This window comes from Electrophorus electricus, chromosome 2 (genome assembly GCF_013358815.1).
Source record: "Electrophorus electricus isolate fEleEle1 chromosome 2, fEleEle1.pri, whole genome shotgun sequence".
Taxonomy (NCBI): Eukaryota; Metazoa; Chordata; class Actinopteri; order Gymnotiformes; family Gymnotidae; genus Electrophorus; species Electrophorus electricus.
Window position 1 is genome coordinate 25,240,478 of NC_049536.1, and position 18,192 is coordinate 25,258,669.

The 18,192-nt window shown below is 40.2% G+C and overlaps 3 protein-coding genes across 10 annotated transcripts; 2 read left to right on the top strand and 1 right to left on the bottom strand.

Annotated features, from left to right (window-relative positions):
* Window positions 1–20: 20 nt before the first annotated feature.
* znf142 (zinc finger protein 142) lies at window positions 21–7,189 on the bottom strand. Of its 5 annotated transcripts, none has more exons than XM_027009707.2 (8): window positions 6,997–7,189; window positions 6,297–6,508; window positions 5,978–6,184; window positions 4,967–5,791; window positions 4,694–4,871; window positions 1,728–4,593; window positions 1,388–1,493; window positions 21–1,218 (listed from the first exon to the last, which is right to left on the bottom strand). In XM_027009707.2, exons 2-8 carry the CDS (start codon window positions 6,385–6,387, stop codon window positions 734–736), a joined length of 4,758 nt encoding a protein of 1,585 aa, XP_026865508.2. In that variant the 5' UTR covers window positions 6,388–6,508; window positions 6,997–7,189; the 3' UTR covers window positions 21–733. The 5 variants fall into 5 exon arrangements, with proteins under 5 accessions (XP_026865508.2, XP_026865507.2, XP_026865510.2 ...); XM_027009706.2 differs by having other exon boundaries at window positions 6,987–7,189; XM_027009709.2 differs by having other exon boundaries at window positions 5,978–6,091; window positions 6,987–7,186.
* Window positions 6,809–12,085, top strand: LOC113577203 (mitochondrial chaperone BCS1). Of its 4 annotated transcripts, XM_035520119.1 has the most exons (8): window positions 7,289–7,457; window positions 7,652–8,059; window positions 8,301–8,440; window positions 8,797–8,991; window positions 9,098–9,161; window positions 9,619–9,791; window positions 10,056–10,173; window positions 11,657–12,085. In XM_035520119.1, exons 2-8 carry the CDS (start codon window positions 7,740–7,742, stop codon window positions 11,907–11,909), a joined length of 1,263 nt encoding a protein of 420 aa, XP_035376012.1. In that variant the 5' UTR covers window positions 7,289–7,457; window positions 7,652–7,739; the 3' UTR covers window positions 11,910–12,085. The 4 variants fall into 4 exon arrangements, with proteins under 4 accessions (XP_026865517.1, XP_026865514.1, XP_035376012.1 ...); XM_027009716.2 differs by lacking the exons at window positions 7,289–7,457; window positions 7,652–8,059 and adding an exon at window positions 6,809–6,864; XM_027009713.2 differs by lacking the exon at window positions 8,797–8,991 and having other exon boundaries at window positions 7,288–7,457.
* Window positions 12,086–12,996: 911 nt separating this feature from the next.
* On the top strand, window positions 12,997–17,744 carry LOC113577222 (sterol 26-hydroxylase, mitochondrial). The gene is given in 12 exon segments (XM_027009742.2): window positions 12,997–13,272; window positions 14,191–14,381; window positions 14,803–15,002; window positions 15,219–15,416; window positions 15,986–16,149; window positions 16,290–16,456; window positions 16,709–16,736; window positions 16,738–16,761; window positions 16,763–16,792; window positions 16,875–17,075; window positions 17,376–17,429; window positions 17,431–17,744. Coding segments are annotated over 12 exon segments (1,593 nt in total). The 5' UTR covers window positions 12,997–13,032; the 3' UTR covers window positions 17,527–17,744.
* Window positions 17,745–18,192: the final 448 nt, after the last annotated feature.

An 18,192-nucleotide genomic window follows, 5' to 3' on the forward strand; every position in this document is an offset into this window, starting at 1 on the left:
AGGAATTTCCGACATGGGTGTTAAATGTTTTACTTTTATTTATTTAGATTGTTTACAATACACATTTATAACATTTCACTTTAAGTCTTGTTTTGAAGTAGTCACCTTGTATCAGTACATCCACTGCATTTACAGTGTCCCATTATCCCTGCTAATCATATTTTGTAGTCTTACCTCAGGGTGGAGGTCATTTTGCACACATCTGTGTCTCCTTAAATACAGGACTTTTGTGACATTCAGGGGAAATGTTTGAGGGAACACATATATAAATGTATGCTGCTATTAAAGCTATTTATTTATCCCAGTTGTTGATATTTTGTGTGTAGCTCTGGCCTGTTCCATTGTAAAGCCAGTCACTTCAAATAAAAGGTTATCAAATTACAAATTAAAGCATGAAGCAATTTTACATATGGTACTAAGCAATATTTTTCATGATAAAAGTGCCTTTAGAATCCCAAGAATAATTAACAAAATAAGAGTAAATAAAAATATTGTTTTCAATACCATATATGTGTGTGTGTGTGTGTGCGCGCGTGTGTATAAAAGACTATATAATTATTGTTGACTCTTTCCCCATCATGAAGTTTTCCCTTTGAATATGCAAGTGTTTCGAAAAGCTTAAAAGATATCAACTCAGATAAAAGACAATTCACCTTCAGTCAAGTGTATGTTAAACCTAAAACAAAACTGTTACAGTGTATGAATGGGCTAAACCCTCAGGGGAAAACAAAGGCTAAGGTTCTTCCATTTCTTTTACTGCCTCTGCAACACTTTGTCCTTCTGCGACCCCTTCTTCTTTTGACCCAAGCCTGGCCTTTTGGAGAGGGACTGCAGGAACGTCTGGGTCCTTATACACTCCACTGTGCAAGGGCTGGCCTGGATGATGCCTGCGTAGGTGCTTTACCACCTGGAACTTCTGCTTGGCACGGTAGGAGCAGTGCAGGCAGCGGAAGGGCAGCTGATTGGTGTGGGACAGGTAGTGGTGGCGGAGGCCGGCAGGCCAGCGGAACCCGCGCTGGCACACAGAGCACACATAGGGCCGCTCGTCGCTGTGCCTCTTCTGGTGCGTCTTGAGCAGGAAGCGGGTCTTGAAGGCCTTGCCACACTTCTCGCAGACAAAGGAACGCACATCCCGATGACGTGTCTCGCAGTGAACACGCAGGGCATCTGCGCGGTTTGTGCGATATTCACATTCCTCACACGCATATGATTTGGCTCCTTAATACCACAAGGAGAATTAAAAACAAATTTTTATATATATATATATATATATATATATATATATATATATGAGAATATATGAGAGAGAGAGAGAAATTATTAATTAGTAATTCATTAAACATGGTAACTGTGTTAATATCACTGCATTTAAGGACCTTACTCGTACCTGAATGTTTTGTCATGTGGTACTTCAACTGGTTTACCCATTTGCATTTGTAACCACATTCTGGGCAGAGATATTTGCGTTCATCCTGGTGAATCCTCATGTGATACTGAAACAAATAATGACTCAATAATAATAATAATAACGTCTCCATTTACATCCGTTAGTTAATCTTCATGGCTGTTTAAATGTAAACATTTCCCAAAAACTTTGTAATATTACAATCATTACAATTAGATGAAATGTTAAAAGTAGTTAATTACACTTTTGAAATTGTGCAATGGGACTCGTTGAGAAAACTACCAGTTGTTACAGTGACAGCCTCATTGCTGGTGTTTCATACCTTCAGTCGAGAAGGATCAGCACAGGTGTAGGTGCACTTCTCACAGCGGTACGGTTTCTCTCCTGTGTGGATGCGAATGTGCCATGTGATCTTCTGCCTGTTGCGGGTAGAAAAGTCGCACTCTGTGCATTTGTAGAGACAGGTGCCTCCATGAGAACGAACGTGCTGGTCAAACACAAGCTGATGTGAGCAAGAGAAGCCGCAAACATCACATTTCAGAGTTTTTTCCTCGTGACGTTCCCCCTCATGCTCATCCAAGATATGCTGGATTAGAAGCAGCCTCTTTCCAGTGGTGAAAGGGCAATCTGGACACTGCTGGGTGAGAGAGATCTTGTGGCGCTTCTCTGGAACAAGCCGTGAGTCTTGTGAGCTAGCACTATCATTTCGAGAATGTTCACGTTGCATGTGGTCTTTGAGGACAGGTTGGCTGGTGCAGGTGAAGCCACACTGGGAACAGCCTTGGCTGCTGTCAGTCTGGTGAGCCCGCTTACAATGCTGCTTCAAGGCAATATCAGAGCTGAAACGGGCCTCACATTGACTGCAGGAGTGACATAGCTCCCCCGTGTGGCAGCTGAGGGTGTGGCGGTTGATGTCGGTTGGGTTGTAGCCTTTGTAGTCACACAGAGGGCAGAAGTGGGTGGCCTGCTTGTCGTGGATCCTCTGACGATGCAGACGTAGCTTGGATGAGGTGCCAAAAGTGTGACCACACAGCTCGCAGCAGTGCCTCCCGACACCAGTGTGGATGGACTCGTGGGCATCCAGGCGGTTACGCCGTGCCGTGCTGAAATCGCAAAAGCGACAACGGAACGGGCGCACGCCCTCATGTTTCAGTGCCACATGCTGTGCCATACATCTCTCCTGTTTGCAGGTGAATGAACAGAGTCTACAACATAGCTGAGCTCTTCTGCCCCTCTTAGTATCCATTCCTTTACTGTGAATCAGGAAGTGATGCTTTAGCGATTTCTCTGATCTGGCCACGAATGAACAGTGCTGGCACTGGATCTCCCCAGGCCTTAAACAGCCTCGCTTTTCGTGGCTTGTCAACGCCCTCTTCTGTTGGCAAACAAACGGACATCTTGGACAAGAAATTCGCTTTTTACTCTTTATTGCTTTCTCTCCCAAGTCTCCTTTAGTGTTTCCTCTGTCTTGCTCCCCTTCCTCACAGTCTGACTCACTGTGCTGTTCCTCTGGCTCAGAGCCAATCACAGTAAACTTTCTTTTAGATATTCGTCTGGAGCAGGCTGCACAGTGCCGATCTATCATGGCCTTTCTGCTACATGAAAAGGAACATATTTTGCAGGTGAACTTACAACTGTCTTCATGATAACCACATGTTTCACCATGAGCCAAGCCAAGGGACTCTGAACCATCATTTGTTTTCGTGCTCTCTGAGTCAACATTTGCCATTTTAGCTCCCAATGTGATTTCCTGCATATTCTCCTTCCATTGATCTGTCCCTATAACAGGTGTCAACAGGCATCCAGTTTTGTCCTTATTATATGTTTTATTCTGGCTCTGTGCAGTTCTATCATGTTCTGTGTTCACAAAAAAGATTTTTTTCTTTTTCTGCAGAGCACGGCACTTTCTGAAACGGTGGGTGTTAAAGGAACGTAATTGTTTGAAGCGTAAGCCACAGTCCTGGCACTGGAGAGCCGCCTTCATCACCTGGCAGGATGATCTGCAATGCCTCACTAAAGCTGCATGTTTCCGGGTCACATACAAGCAACGATCACACTGGTAGATGTTGTTTCGAGTCTGGACCACCAGCATCTGCACTCGACCCTCCAGGATCAGGACCTCAGCTTGGTCTTTGTCATGTCTCCTCATGACCTGAAGCAAAGTTTCTGAACCTCCAGCCTCATTTGCATGGGCCGAAGAGAAAGCAGACTGAGTGGCTGCTGAGGTTTGGGCCTCGTCCTCCAAAATCTCATTTCCTCTGTCTGGTATCTGCTCATCAGATGTACTACCATCCTCATGGCCTGACATGACAACATCTTCCTCTTCACTTACAGTCTCCAGAGGGATCTGAGGGACATCACATGGCATGTAAGACCCAGTAGCACCATCTATAGGCACAGTCACAGCACTTTCTGTCTCAGTATCCAAGGGAGCCATCTGTGGATTTTCAGTTCCTGCTAAGGGAGTTAGAATACCAAATTGCTCTTGGTCAAGAATAACGGGCTGACTTCCTACACTGACCTTATTTTTTTCCTCTACAAACGACCTAACATCAGAACCGACATGGTGTTCTAAGATTGCATTGGCTTTGTCTGAATTATTTGCTGTTTCACATCTATGAGGACTATCGGAACTAACAATGTTTGTCACATTATTTTGCAACTCCACTTGGTTAGCATTTTGTGTATTGCTTCCTGAATCCGCAGGACTTCCTGAATTTTCCTCAACTGCTCTCTGAGGTCCTGCAACTTTAGAGTAAAAATTCTGCATTACATCCACAGAGTTCTTTTGTCGTTCTTTTTCTGCATATATCTCCAGCCATTTCACGTCCCCAGGGATATATCCATGAGCTTTCCGCTTGTGCAGGAAAAGACCAGTGTTGCTAAATGTGGTGTAGGAGCAGAGGGCACAGCGAAACTCCCTTGTCCGAGTATGTTTGCAGTTTTCATGGTTGTGTAGTGCTTGCCGGTACTTTGTTGAATATGCACAGAACTTGCACTGGTAAAGAGGAGGCTGGTGCTCTTCACCAGTAGAATGTTTAAGCTGCATGTGTTTCTGCAGTTCGGACTTCCGCTTGCAAGAGTAGGCACACACCTCGCAAATCAAGGTTTTGGCTTGATGACGGAGTTTATGGCTGTTCAGCTGGTCAATGCGGTGGCAGCGGTACATGCACTGGTTGCACTTGTACCTGTGACAGAATAAGAAATTGTGTGCTGTAAGTAGTGTTATACAAGTGTTATAAGCGTTAGCTGAAAAGGGAACCAAGAACGATCAAGAACCAAACGCACCGGAGATCACCAGTATGTTTGCGCATGTGGACATTCAGATAATGCTTCCATTTGGTGACATAGCCACATTCTGAACACATATGCTGCTTATCATCAGAGTGCGTCAGCATGTGCTTTGAGAGATACGTCTCATCTCGGCATCTGAATTCACACAGTGCGCATTTGTGGGGCTTTTCACCTGCAAACATTTGTGAATACAACTATGATCACCATAGAAAAATATATATTTCACATTACAACAATAAAAGAAAGATTACAAAAAGATCAACTCACCTGTATGCATCAGCAAGTGTCTTTTAAGGACTCTTTTGTGAGCGGTCACAAAGCTGCACTCCTGGCATCTGTGTATTTTCTCACTGGCATGGAGATGGCCTACATGCTGGTCAAACTCCACTGGATTGAAGGTGCTGAAAGGACAGAAGCTACAGCTAAGCTGTGTCTCACCTGCATGGCCCTGTCTTTTGTGCTGCTGGAAACGGCTCTTGTTAGAACAAGTGAAGTTGCACTGTGTGCAGTGAAAAGCCTGATGCATGCGAAAATGAGCCTCCATATCCTCTTGGCTCCCAAATAAAGCGCTGCAGGCATGGTGACGGCACTCCGTGGCTTTGACCCCATGTACATCAATTATGTGCTTCTGAATCTGCTTTTTTTCTGTGCTCTGAAAGGAGCATCCCTGCTGGAAGCAGAGCAGAGGCTGGCCATCGTGCGTCATGTGATGGGTCTTCATGTGGCTCTTTAATGCCTGACTCTGGTGAAAGCTCTTTTGGCAAGTCGGGCATGTGTAGGGGTCCGTGGCATGATCGTCCTCACCTTGGTGACCGTGCACGCTGATGAGGTGGCGGCGCAGTGTGTTACGCTCCACCGCGCTGTACTCACACAGGTGGCAACAGTGTCGCTTCTCGCCAGACTCACGGAGCATGTGGACGCGCAGCTTACTTTTGCTGGTGAAGTAATGCTTGCAGGTGGGACACTGCAGGCTGGGGTCGGGAAAATGGAGACGCATGTGTTCCATCAGGTGAGAGCGAGTCTTAAAGCAACGCCGGCATTCTGTGCATATGTGCGTGCGAAACATGTGCTCTGTACCCTCTTCGACATGATCTGCAATAAACAAATAATACAAGACAAAATATTAAATACATTAAATAATGTGCTGAGAATACTCAGTAAGGCTACTATGATGAAGAAGAGTATTCATAAACAAGAATCAACAATATAAAAAATGTAATTTAAAAAAACAGCATAATGAAATATAATAAAACCTGAAATGTTTTTTTAAGTGCTCACCTTGGATAGAGGGCACAGATGCATTTCTCTTAGGAACTTTTACTCTTTTATTTTTATTTTTATTTTCTTCAGGTTGTGGAATCTCAATATCAACCTCCCTATCTTGAGACAAAGCTGGAGACAGTTTTTGAACCTTTCTCTTTTTTTGAATTTCAGATTTGTTTTTATTGCAAAATGTATTCATAGTGACTTTATCCTTGTTACAAGCTAGTTAAGAATTTTAAGATAAAAAGAGGGCAACAAACAGAAGTCATTAAACAAGCAATTCTGTGGCATGGTTCTTGCTGCTTTTATTAGAACAAATGTGTAGCTCTCTTACCAATATTTGAAATCTCTGTCAAAGAATTCTCCTGCTGTATGGTGTTACGAACAGGTTCTTCATTGCACTGGGCTAATTTTTGTTCTTCCATCTTGAAACTTGTGTGAGCCTTTAAATCAGTGAATGTGTCTTCACAAGAGACGTCTAGCAGATGCAGGTGTCTCTGACAGAGTCTGACTTCTCTCCATGTCACAGTATTTCCACAGGCACACCTGCAAGTTATGAAATGAAATTAACCCAGTTACAGAATACCACAAAATAGTGTACTGCAAAAACAAAACAAAGTGCTCAGACTTGCCACAAGGTCAGATTTTCAGATATTTTTTACGTTATGCACCATGTTTAACTAGCTCTCTACATCTTAATCAAATGACAAAGTTGATCAATAGCTACATCTTTAAGAGCATACCATGATATTAAACTCTGTAACCCAGATGGTACCTTATGATGGTACCTTATTATCTGAATCAAGTAGCTAATATCTTAACGGAATTAAGACCCACTGCCTACGTTTTCAGACGTACTCACTCTAGAAAACAACGCATTTTCAGTCACCTAGGCCAGACAGGTAACTATCCTTGTTCAGTCATGAATTTACAGTTCGTAAAAAGAAGAGACTTTCAACAGAATAATTTAACCTACTGATACCTGATGCCAGTTATATTCTAGCTAATTAATTTTCTTTATTACCTTCACTTACGATGTTGATGAAACGTCGTGCAAGCGGCGCCATTTCTGTTTCTACGACACCATTGCTAATGCTAATCTTGCACTAAAAGTGGCAAGAAGAAGATAACGTGTTTCATGGCGTTTTAAATAGTAAATTAATAAGCGGTTATCATTTCTCTTATAAGATACACATATAATACCTTCTTTCATCTTAAAAGTTTTTATTGACATAATGTGTTATGGAACTATTTTGGTGGTACACATATCAGACGGATATTTTTTTCTTAACAACGGAAGTGTCATGGTAGCCACCAATGTGATTTGTCCTGTGCATTTATCCAATGAGAACTACACCGATGTGGTGTAACAAGGGCTTGTTGTGTATCTTAACTTATTGAATCTAACAGCAATGATGGATTTTTTTTAAATGTTTTACGCAAACAGTGAGCTGTACACCTAGCTAAACTTTGGGGAGATGATCATTTCATTAACGTAAGTAATGGGACCGTACTTTTCTACTGAATATTCAAGGAGACGGGCATATCTAGCGTTAGCTAACTAGCTAGTTAACTATCTACTATAACTAAACAATCTTATAATTTTGGAAGAATGTTTGTCCTAACTCATGGTTTTGTTAAATATCCAGCTAGTATAACCGGGTGTGTTTGTCATATTTTGTATTGTAGAGTGCACAGTGGACAGAAGAGGCAATTATAGCTAGTGGTCCTGATCCCCAGGAAAAAAATAAATAAATAAAAATAATACACCTACATAATGACCCTGTCCGATTTCCTTGGAGCACTGAAAGATAACCCCTACTTCGGAGCTGGCTTTGGACTAGTTGGTGTCGGCACAGCAATCGCAGTGGCGAGGAAAGGGTCACAGATTGGCATGATCTTCTTCAGGCGTCATTACATGATCACCCTGGAGGTTCCCAGCCGAGATAAGAGTTACCACTGGTTGCTGAGCTGGATTACTAAACATGCTAAGCATACACAGCATCTAAGCGTAGAGACCTCATACATGCAGCACGAGAGTGGCCGCATTCACACACAATTTGACTTCCACCCAAGTCCTGGCAACCACATAATTTGGTGAGGCACCACAGACAGTGAGAATCAGGGGTGTTTTGTAGTTTGACAACCCTAAGATGTCTGACTGATCTTATCAAGCTCATTGTCAGAACGTTCAAGAATATTGTGTAGAATTGACTGCATAACATCCCTGCAATAAAAACACAGTATTTTCAAATTATACCTTCAAGGCAATACACTGAAAGCCTGTTTGGAAGAATAATGATGGAATAATGTTATGAAAGTAGTTGGGTTTTTGTAGGTATGGAAGAAAGTGGATAAGGGTGGAGAGGACCAGGGAGAAGCAGATGGTGGATCTGCACACAGGAACGCCTTGGGAATCTGTCACCTTCACAGCCCTTGGCAGAGACAGGCAAATATTCTTCAACATACTACAGGAAGGTAGGAACCAGTCTTACAACTGCTGATGTGTTTGGTGCAGAGTGTTTCAATTGCTTCAGATGTTTTGAATAAATAATTGGTACAGAAGAAGTTTCTCTTGATTATGAATTGACATATCCATACATGGAAGACCATAACACAACACAGTTTAGTTTTTTTTCCTCCCAACCCACATAGTTTTACTCATCACCTAATTATTAAGCCCTTTATATGCTAAATCAGGTGTTAAAGCTGTTGGTTTTCAATACTGAACCCAGTTTCTTCGTTGTGTGGTAATATTGGCCCTTTTTTAAAATAAAAATTAATCAGAGTTTCTAATCTGAACTCACTGATGCATCAACTGCTTGCTCATGTAGCACGAGAGCTGGCTTTGAAGCAAGAGGAGGGCCGTACTGTGATGTACACAGCTTTGGGAGCAGAGTGGAGGCCATTTGGGTTTCCACGCCGTCGCCGCCCCTTGTCTTCTGTTGTGTTGGAGAATGGGGTGGCCGAGAAAATTGTGGATGATGTAAAGGAATTTATAAGTAATCCAAAGTGGTACACTGACAGAGGTATACCATAACATTCAGATAATTAATTAGGTCTGCATATTTGAAAAAGAGTGTATGGGTGTTGATCCTTTTTTTGTTTGTTTTTGTTTTTATTTGTTTATTGTAGGCATTCCATACAGAAGGGGATATCTACTATATGGGCCTCCAGGCTGTGGAAAGAGCAGTTTCATGTAAGACTTGTGACTTTCATCATTACTACAAAGCATTATGCTAGAGTTACTAAATATCATCAGTACAAATACATAATCCAGTCATATCAGAGAATTGTCCACGAATTATCAAACAGCATGCTGTGGTGGAGTTTTTTTCTTTCTGCAGTGTAGTGTAAAGAAAGCAAACTTTCTTTTGAAATTACTTCAGAAGAGTAATTTATTTCTTGGGTGAGATATGGCTTTCCACCTTACTCTCAGGTACAACAGAGAGAACTAATCAATTGCCTGGAGAACAAAGGACTCAATCTCCTTGATAACCTCAGTACATAAATTTGCAATATTCATTAGGCCTTACTGTATAAACTTTGAGTTCCATAGTGTCAACATGGTCATGTCAGTGTCAACATTACATGAATTTACAGGTCGTGTGTATGTAGGATTATGTCTGTTTGGGTCCTTTGGTTGTGTCTTTTAGAACAGCCCTGGCTGGGGACCTGGGTTACAGTATATGTCTGATGAGTCTGAGTGACCGCAGTCTGTCGGACGACCGGCTCAACCACCTGCTTAGTGTGGCTCCCCAGCAGAGCATCATTCTGCTAGAGGACGTGGACGCTGCATTCGTCAGCCGCGATCTACTACCCACCGAGAGTAAGTCTATGGGGTGATGCTTCTTGAGTACCTGATCGTCTGATTTTCAAAGTGTACCTGTTTTTGAATTTTTTACATTATTGCTAGATGAAGCAAGCTGGAATCATTTACTAAAGGCAAAGTGGCAGAACCAGGTTATGGGAATAAATAACTAATAATTTCATGCTTTTAAGTTTTGGTTTTGGATTTTGTTATTTTTTTAAAACAAACACAAAAAAATGTTTTCTATGTGTTTTACCTGGACCTTATGTTTGCTGTTCACAGACCCAGTGGCTTACCAGGGTATGGGAAGGCTTACATTCAGTGGACTTCTTAATGCTTTAGATGGAGTTGCTTCTTCAGAAGCCAGAATTGTGTTCATGACCACTAATTTAATAGAAAGGTAAGGGGGAAATTAATGAATACATTTGCTATGTACTAAGCATTGTTATGTTAATTGTTACCCTTCTGTTTAGAGATTCTTATATGTTTACCTTCACAGATATAAAACTGTGATACTTAAGCCAGACAACTGTTATACTACACTGTGCACACAATTATTAGGCAAGAGAGTATTTTGATCATATCATCATTTTTATGCATATTTTCCAACTCCAGGCTATATTAACTTGAATGCATATTGCTCAACACCCTATATTAAAGTGTGCATAATTATTAGGCAGCTTCTTTTCCTCAGGCAAAATGGGCCAAAAAAGATTGTTAACTGACTTTGAAAAGTCAAAAATTGTAAAAAGTCATTCAGAGGGATGCAGCAATCTTAAAATTGCTATGATATTGGGGAGTGATCACAGAACCATCGCACGTTTTGTTGTAAATAGTCTACAGCGTTGCAAGAAACATGAGAAAAAAAGACGCAAATTAAATGCCAAAGATTTCAGAAGAATCAAATGTGAAGCATCCAGGAACCCATTATTCTCCAGTGCTGTCATATTCTAGAACTGCAACCTACCTGGAGTGCCCAGACATACAAGGTGTTTAGTACTCAAAGACATGGCCAAGGTAAGGAAGGCTGAAACCTGACCACCACTGAACAATACAAGGTAAAACGTCAAGACTTGGCCACAAAATATCTGAAGAGAAAATTTTCAAAGGTTTTATGGACTGATGGGACGAGAGTGACTCTTGATGGACCAGATGTATGAGCCCGTGGTTGGATGAGTACACAGGGCACAGAGCTCCACTTCAGCTCAGATGCCAGCAAGCTGGAGGTGGGGTACTGCTATGGGCTGGTATTAATTGGGTTAAAGTTGGACTCACGATCAGCTCCCAAACCTACTGCCAATTTTTAGAAGACACTTACTTCAAGCAGTGGTGCAGTAGAAGGTCTGCAACTTTCAAGAAAACCATGATTTTTATGCAGGAAATTTCATCATATGCATCAAATTACTCTGCTGTGTGGCTAGCCAGTAAAGGCCTTAAAGATGAAAGAATAATGACCTCCTTCCTCACCTGACCTAAACCATATTGAGAACTTGTGGGCCATTCTTAAACAGGAGATTAATGGTGAAGGAAAACTGTACAGCTGTCTGAACAGTGTCTGGGAGGCTGTGGTTGCTGCTGCACAAAAATTTGTTCGTCAACAGATTAAGAAACTGACAGACTCCATGAATGAAAGGCTTATGACTGTTATAGAACAAATGGGTGGCTATATTAGTCACTGATTTAAAAAAAAAATGTATTTAAATGTCAGAAATGTTTATTTGTTAATTTAGAGTTATTTGTTTATTATTCTCACTTTAACAGATGAAAATAACTGGGGAAAATTTCCATTTTTCATTTAGCTTATGACTTAACTGTACAATGTTTGCCCAATGATAATGTTGTCTTTTTATTGCTTTTGTTTTTTAACCTGTCATGTGCTAAAGGCTTGATCCAGCTCTAATAAGACCTGGTCGTGTGGATCTGAAGCAGCATGTTGGCTACTGTACACACTATCAACTTGCACAGATGTTCCGGAGATTCTACCCACTAGAGTCTGCCGCTAATGGGGAGAGATTTGCAGAGCGCGCACTAGCAGTGCACTCGGAGCTCAGTGCGGCTCAAGTTCAGGGACATTTCATGCTATATAAAATGGATCCTATCGGCTCTATTGACAATGTTGCAAAAATTAAAGAGTGATGGTAATGGGAACAGCGGTGTGAATTGCCAAAGAAACAATGGACAGATGATGATGATGATGATGATGATGATGATGGGAACGGATATTAAACTTGACTTTAATCTTTTTTTGTTTATTTCTTATACAACACAAAATATTTGGTCATTAAAATTGAAGAATGTGAAGTTTTTCTTTATTCTTGTAGTTGAGGATTTTTTTCCCAGTTTTTACACGCTTGCACATAGGTGACTAATGTAGAACTGTGGTGATCTGCAAACATCTAAAATAGATGATGGGCTTTTCTGTTTTTTTACGATTTCTAGTCTTAAGTATTTTTGTTGACCAATAGGAAATCTGATTTAAGTAGCCCATTGATGGGATTTAATTATATGGGTGTCCATGAGTGCTTTGATTAAGTTGCAAAATGATCCTAACAATACGATGTCAACATTTTGCATTTGTTTTACTTTACTTTAAGTTGCCTAAAAGGAGTTTGTTTTAAAACAAACTTCAAGAAGTACAGTAATATGCATTCATACCACTATGAAATTACATATTACTAGTAATATGATCAGTTTCTGCACAAGCTACCCTTTCTGTGTTTCCAAAGAACTGATTGGAGATTATACATGCAAACTGGAAGTGACAAGAATTTCAAATTAAGACAGCCAGTGACAATGAAAAGCAAGTCTTCCGGTAAGTAGTTAATTTAATGACTGTATTGCAGTGTTCAGATTTGTAAATGACAAACATTTTAGCACAACTGGAGCTCTAGATGTTTAATTCTTTGCCAAGTTCATAATGGGAAACATCAGGCGTTCTCTGAAGTAAAGCAATACATAAAATAAGAGATGTTAATAAGGGAGATTAATTGTCTCCGCTTTGAGAAGCTTTAGCAAGGCATCCCCTATCGCCACTGCCACAAATCTTCCCACGGAGCAAAAATGTTTCAGGCTTTCTTTATTTTACTGGTAGGTGGACCAGTAATGTAAAGTTATACGGCAAGCACCGTTGTTACCAAAGTAGAACTCCGTGCTTATTTGGGTAAAGGGTTAATCTTCGGGTCTGTGGCCCCGCCTCATGTAACCTTTACACAGTGAAAAACAAGTTTCTGGGTACATATCCCTTCATGCTGCTGCACTGATGGCGGGTCGATTAGCTCTGTGTTTGGTCGAGGCGACGGCTGGACGGCTGTACTTGAGGCCCACCGCAGCCGGTCTGTGCCTGAGAAGAGCAGCAGGGGGGACTGCTACCACTCCTGTCCCACTGCAGGCCAGTTCTGGGAACCTTAGGACTCAAGCTGATCTCCCTGAGGTCACTCTGCCCACATTTCTGTACAGGATGATCTTCAAAGGGTATTACAATCGATTACATGAGCTGCAGGTACAGTAAGTATGTTAAACAATATGGCCGATGTGCTGTTGAGAGATTTCTGTGCCCACTGGGTTGTTTTGTAATACATTTTAGACTTCACTCATTTGTATTAAAGAGCTGCCTGTAAATGTGTTGTTACATTTATGGTCTTTCATTCTGAATTGTTTGCCGAGCTTTGGCTACCCAGATGACAAATTGATGGTCTTTCTTTCGAGCCAGTTCACACAAAAACCAAAGATTTAAAGATCAGAATTAAAAGATGAGATGGTATTGGGAGATAAGGTGGTTATGTGAGAACTAAACAGCACTGAAAACCGAACCCAGTGGTTTCAGATACTTCTGTCAGAAAACCACAACAGAGTCTTTTGTCAGTGCTGTTCAGGTCAATTTCAAATAATACGATTTGTTCAATGAATAGTTTATACACTGGACATCTGATTTAGTTAACTTGGTTTGTTTATCTGCTGCTCAGAGAAACAACTGAGATTAAATAGAATTGGACAAAATAGGGGTGGTTTTCCCAAAACCTTCGTAACGCGAACTACTAAGTGTATGAACATTCTTACATTTACGAGCGTTTAATAAGCTTTTAATAACTAATTTCGTTTTTAAACTCGTTCGTAAATTTAAGAATACTCTGATCTGTTCGAAACTCCCTAAGCTATGTACTTTGTAACTTGAAGCTGTAGTGTAGTGAAGCTGTAGAACTACCTAAAAAAGCGCAGAGGCCGATAATTTTCGTTTTAAAAACTCACTAACGCGCTGGTTCAAAGCATGATAAAAACAGTGTGTTTATAATGTGGCTGAGATCAGTCGTTATCGGTCAACGCACACCTGATTTCCCTAAATTAATTTTGATCACTGTAGGTTAATTACCCAATTTTCCAACTGTCTTTAAGCAAATGTTTCAATGTATGATTTCTCCAGTTGTATGAAAAGCAGATTTATGGCCCTATGCTTAAAATGAACATTCGTGGGGAGCAGACTATTAACCTAAGCAGTGCGGCGCTGCTGGAGGAACTGCTGAGGAGAGATGAGAAGTTCCCTCGCAGAGGAGATATGACTCTGTGGACTGAATATCGAGATATGAAGGGCTTTGGATATGGTCCCTTCACTGAGTAAGCCACATCCATATTCTTTATACCAGTGCTTTGAAACTCATCCGTTATGGTATATTCTAAGATGTATTATGCTCATCAATGCTCATTATGTGTTTCTGTAAATATGAAAGTGGTCATATGAGAAATGTATGTATATGTATGTGTGCTTGGGAAAATCCAGTGGTTATGTAATACAGTGTTATAAAGCACCGTTGCCTTACTATTTATTATTGCAACATCTAATTTTGTGTTTACAGGCAATCAAGCCTCTGCGGCTTTCTTTTCCAAAAGATGTGTCCAAGTTTAAAAGTGTAAAATACATGTTTGTCCTGTGGGAGCTGTTGTGATTAATTCTGTGGCTTTAGTTTCTTAAATCGCCAGTTTCGAGACCTTTGTGACCTCTCCAACAAAGGCAAACTTTTTCATGGTTTTTCACCAGAGAGGGAGAGAAGTGGTATAAACTCCGAGCTGTGCTGAATAAACGTATGCTGCATCCCAAGGACTCGCTGAAGTATGAGAATGTAGTTAACGATGTGATCACAGATTTTGTTAAAAGGATACGTTACCTGTGCAAGATAAGCCCTACTGGAGACCTGGTGCCCAATGTGACCAATGAGCTGTACCGTTTCTCTCTAGAAGGTATGATCAGTCAGGGCTTAATTACATCCGGAGCGTCTACTTATTGTAATCTACCCACATATTGTTTAATTTGTATTGTACGCTTAAATCATGTGCAAATATATAACAAGTGTGTTTACAGTGAGTATAAACACAGTTCTGATGAAGTAGAAATAATATACTGTTTAATTTCTGTGTTGAGCATTTCATCTTTCTGTCCTTTTCCTATTTTTTTAGGAATCTCCCGCATATTGTTTGAGACTCAGATTGGCTGTCTGGAAAATGAGATTCCAGCTGAGACTCAGAACTTCATTAACTCGATTTCCCAGATGCAAAGAGAGAGTATACCTGTGTCCGTGCTACCCAAATGGACCCGCAATTACTTGCCGTTCTGGAAGCACTACGTGGCTGGATGGGATGGCATTTTCAGTTTTGGTAAGTAATTGAAATAATTGTACAGTGTGGATGTTTTGTTTGTGTGTTCTGTGATATTTCACACTGTTTTGATTTACTAATAAGTACTAAAAGCTTTACTGTGTACACTTACTCAGTAGCTGTACCTAAGAGGTAGCTTTGTAATCCACAGAGATCTGCCAGTTGTAACCCACTAACATACTACTGGCAGTACTGTTGTATTGTGAAGTCAGTTGATCATCTGAGTCCCATACTCTCTGTATCTGTATCAGGTGGTGTTATTGCACTCATAAATACACTTTATGAAAATATACATTAATATATTAGAAATATACATATATACTGTATGTATTCATTTATATTTACTTATGCAAAATATCTAGACATCACCTCTCTCAGTTTTAAACAGGTTGTTAATGAAAGAGACCACTTGCCACATGTGCAAACAACAAGACAAGTTAGTATGAGCTTTTGAGTACATTAAATTGACAAAAAAAGGATGGTAAGTAGATGTACATAATAAAGTTGTCACTAAGCCTACTCAAGACAACTTCTCATTTACAAGTTTATTAAAACATGGTTTTGTATAGCATGCAAGCTAATTGACAGAAAGATGGAAGACATTCAGAAGCGTTTGGATACAAACCAGGAAGCTGCAGGAGAGTATCTCACCTACCTTCTCTCCAACACTAAAATGTCTAAAAAGGATGTGTACGGAAGTGTTGCTGAGCTACTACTGGCTGGTGTGGAGACGGTAAGTATTGAACACAATATAGCTTTGATTATGAATACACAAATTAGATTATTTATACGTGGCAGCATGAGTATAAACACAAGGAAAAATAAACAGTAAATGGGATAAAATGCACATCTGTCTCTGTCCTGTCCCTTAAGACCTCCAACACTTTGCTGTGGGCTTTGTATCTGCTGTCACGGGATCCAAAAGCACAGGATATTCTATATCAGGAAGTGGCCGACATCGTCAAGGGAGACCAAATACCTGCAGCTCAGGACATAAACAACATGCCTTACCTCAAGGCTGTCATCAAGGAGACACTGAGGTGCATGTCCTGAAGGAGAGAAAGAAGGTTTAAATTAACATTAGCATTCTGTTGAACCAGTTTTGTGTAAAATTACTTACATCCATGTTAAGGCAGGATTCCACAGTATGTTGTAGAAAAGTACTCAAATTATTTTCAGAGCAGTTAGAATATTTTACTATGGAAGGTAATGGAGTTATTTATTTTATATATTCTTTAAAATGCCTTGGTAATTTTAAACCACTTTATTAATGTTGTTATGATTACACATAGAATGTACCCTGTTGTTCCCGTAAATGCAACGCCTTTTGTCAGGAAATGATGTGAATCATTGGAGGACACTTCTTCCCAAAAGAGGTGCTTATTTTTTTTCTTTTACATTGCAACATTTGTCTGCTATGTATAAAGTGCAGTAACTAATCACCAGCCCTTATGACAGACAACGTTTGTGATCTACCATTACGCAATCAGTCAGGATGAGACAGTCTTCCTTCATCCACAAATGTTCAAGCCTGAACGATGGTTACGGGATGGGAGGGAGAGGCCTCACCCCTTCGGATCCCTCCCATTTGGGTTTGGAGTAAGAGGGTGTGTTGGCCGCCGCATCGCTGAACTAGAGATGCACTTGGCTCTGGCAAGGGTAAGAAACCAGACATGCCCACCCTCACTGGTCATATAGAGAATATCCTCTCTCTGCTTGCATAATTATTCAGTCACTTACAACATGTTTGTATGTAACAGAGTATTTTTAAATGTGAAGCAGATAATCATGCCTTAATCCATTATGTAACTTACTTATTCATGCATGTTTAGCATACTGAACATCCTCCACAAGAGGGATGTATTAGCATTCAAGTAGAGACACTATGTAAGAGTGGTGCTTTGCAACAGTAACACTTTGTAACACGGTTTTGAATTTATACACTTTATTTCTGTCTAGATAATCAAGCTGTTTGAGTCCAACCAGACCCCAGCATAGGAGAACGTCAAATCAAATAAACCGCAATATGCTCGTGCCAGACAGACAAGTAAACTTTCACTTCCTGGAACGGAAAAGATGCATCCACTTAAACGGCTTTTTCACAGTTTAGTTGAATTTGGATTGTCAGTTTACAGCAGATTTAAAAATATTGTATAAAGACATATGTTTAATATTATGGTTGCTATATGTTCATTTGACAATACTATGGTGAATTTGGTTGTAGTAAGCCCACATAAGCCCATGAGTACAGGACCGTTTTTATGAGTATTACTTTCAGTTTAAATAAAAAATTTAAATTGTTAATTAAAATTAAAAACAATTTAAAAACAATATGTGTGTTCAACTCATATATTAGATCTTGTCCTATGGTATGTTCCAGTAATACACTTAGGCAACAGATTTCTCTGGCTCCTCAACATGTATGTATGTGTGTGTGTGTGTGTGTGTGTGTATTTATATATATAACACACACACATATATATATATATATATATATTATATATATATATATATATAATATATATATATATATATATATAAATTATGTATGTGTGTGTGTATGTATGTATATATATATATATATATGTGGTGTGTGTGTGTGTGTGTGTGTGTGTGTGTGTGTGTGTGTGTATATATGTATTGTGTGTGTATGTATGTATATATGTTATGTATACGTATATGTGTGGATGTGGGTAGGTAGGTAGGTAGGTTAGGTATAATGGTTCATTAGTGTTATGTGACTGTAGTTCCCTTTTAATAGTGTTTGTCTCCAAAG

Excerpts from the sequence above, each read along its gene's own strand:
- LOC113577203 (XM_035520119.1), top strand. The coding sequence starts at position 7,740 with ATGACCCTGTCCGATTTCCTTGGAGCACTGAAAGATAACCCCTACTTC. Across the intron at positions 8,441-8,796 it reads CTTCAACATACTACAGGAAG|CACGAGAGCTGGCTTTGAAG; the intron begins GTAGGAACCAGT and ends TTGCTCATGTAG. Across the intron at positions 8,992-9,097 it reads AAAGTGGTACACTGACAGAG|GCATTCCATACAGAAGGGGA; the intron begins GTATACCATAAC and ends TGTTTATTGTAG.
- znf142 (XM_027009707.2), bottom strand. The coding sequence starts at position 6,387 with ATGGAAGAACAAAAATTAGCCCAGTGCAATGAAGAACCTGTTCGTAAC. Across the intron at positions 4,872-4,966 it reads ACACTTGCTGATGCATACAG|GTGAAAAGCCCCACAAATGC; the intron begins GTGAGTTGATCT and ends AAATGTTTGCAG. Across the intron at positions 1,219-1,387 it reads CCACATGACAAAACATTCAG|GAGCCAAATCATATGCGTGT; the intron begins GTACGAGTAAGG and ends TGTGGTATTAAG.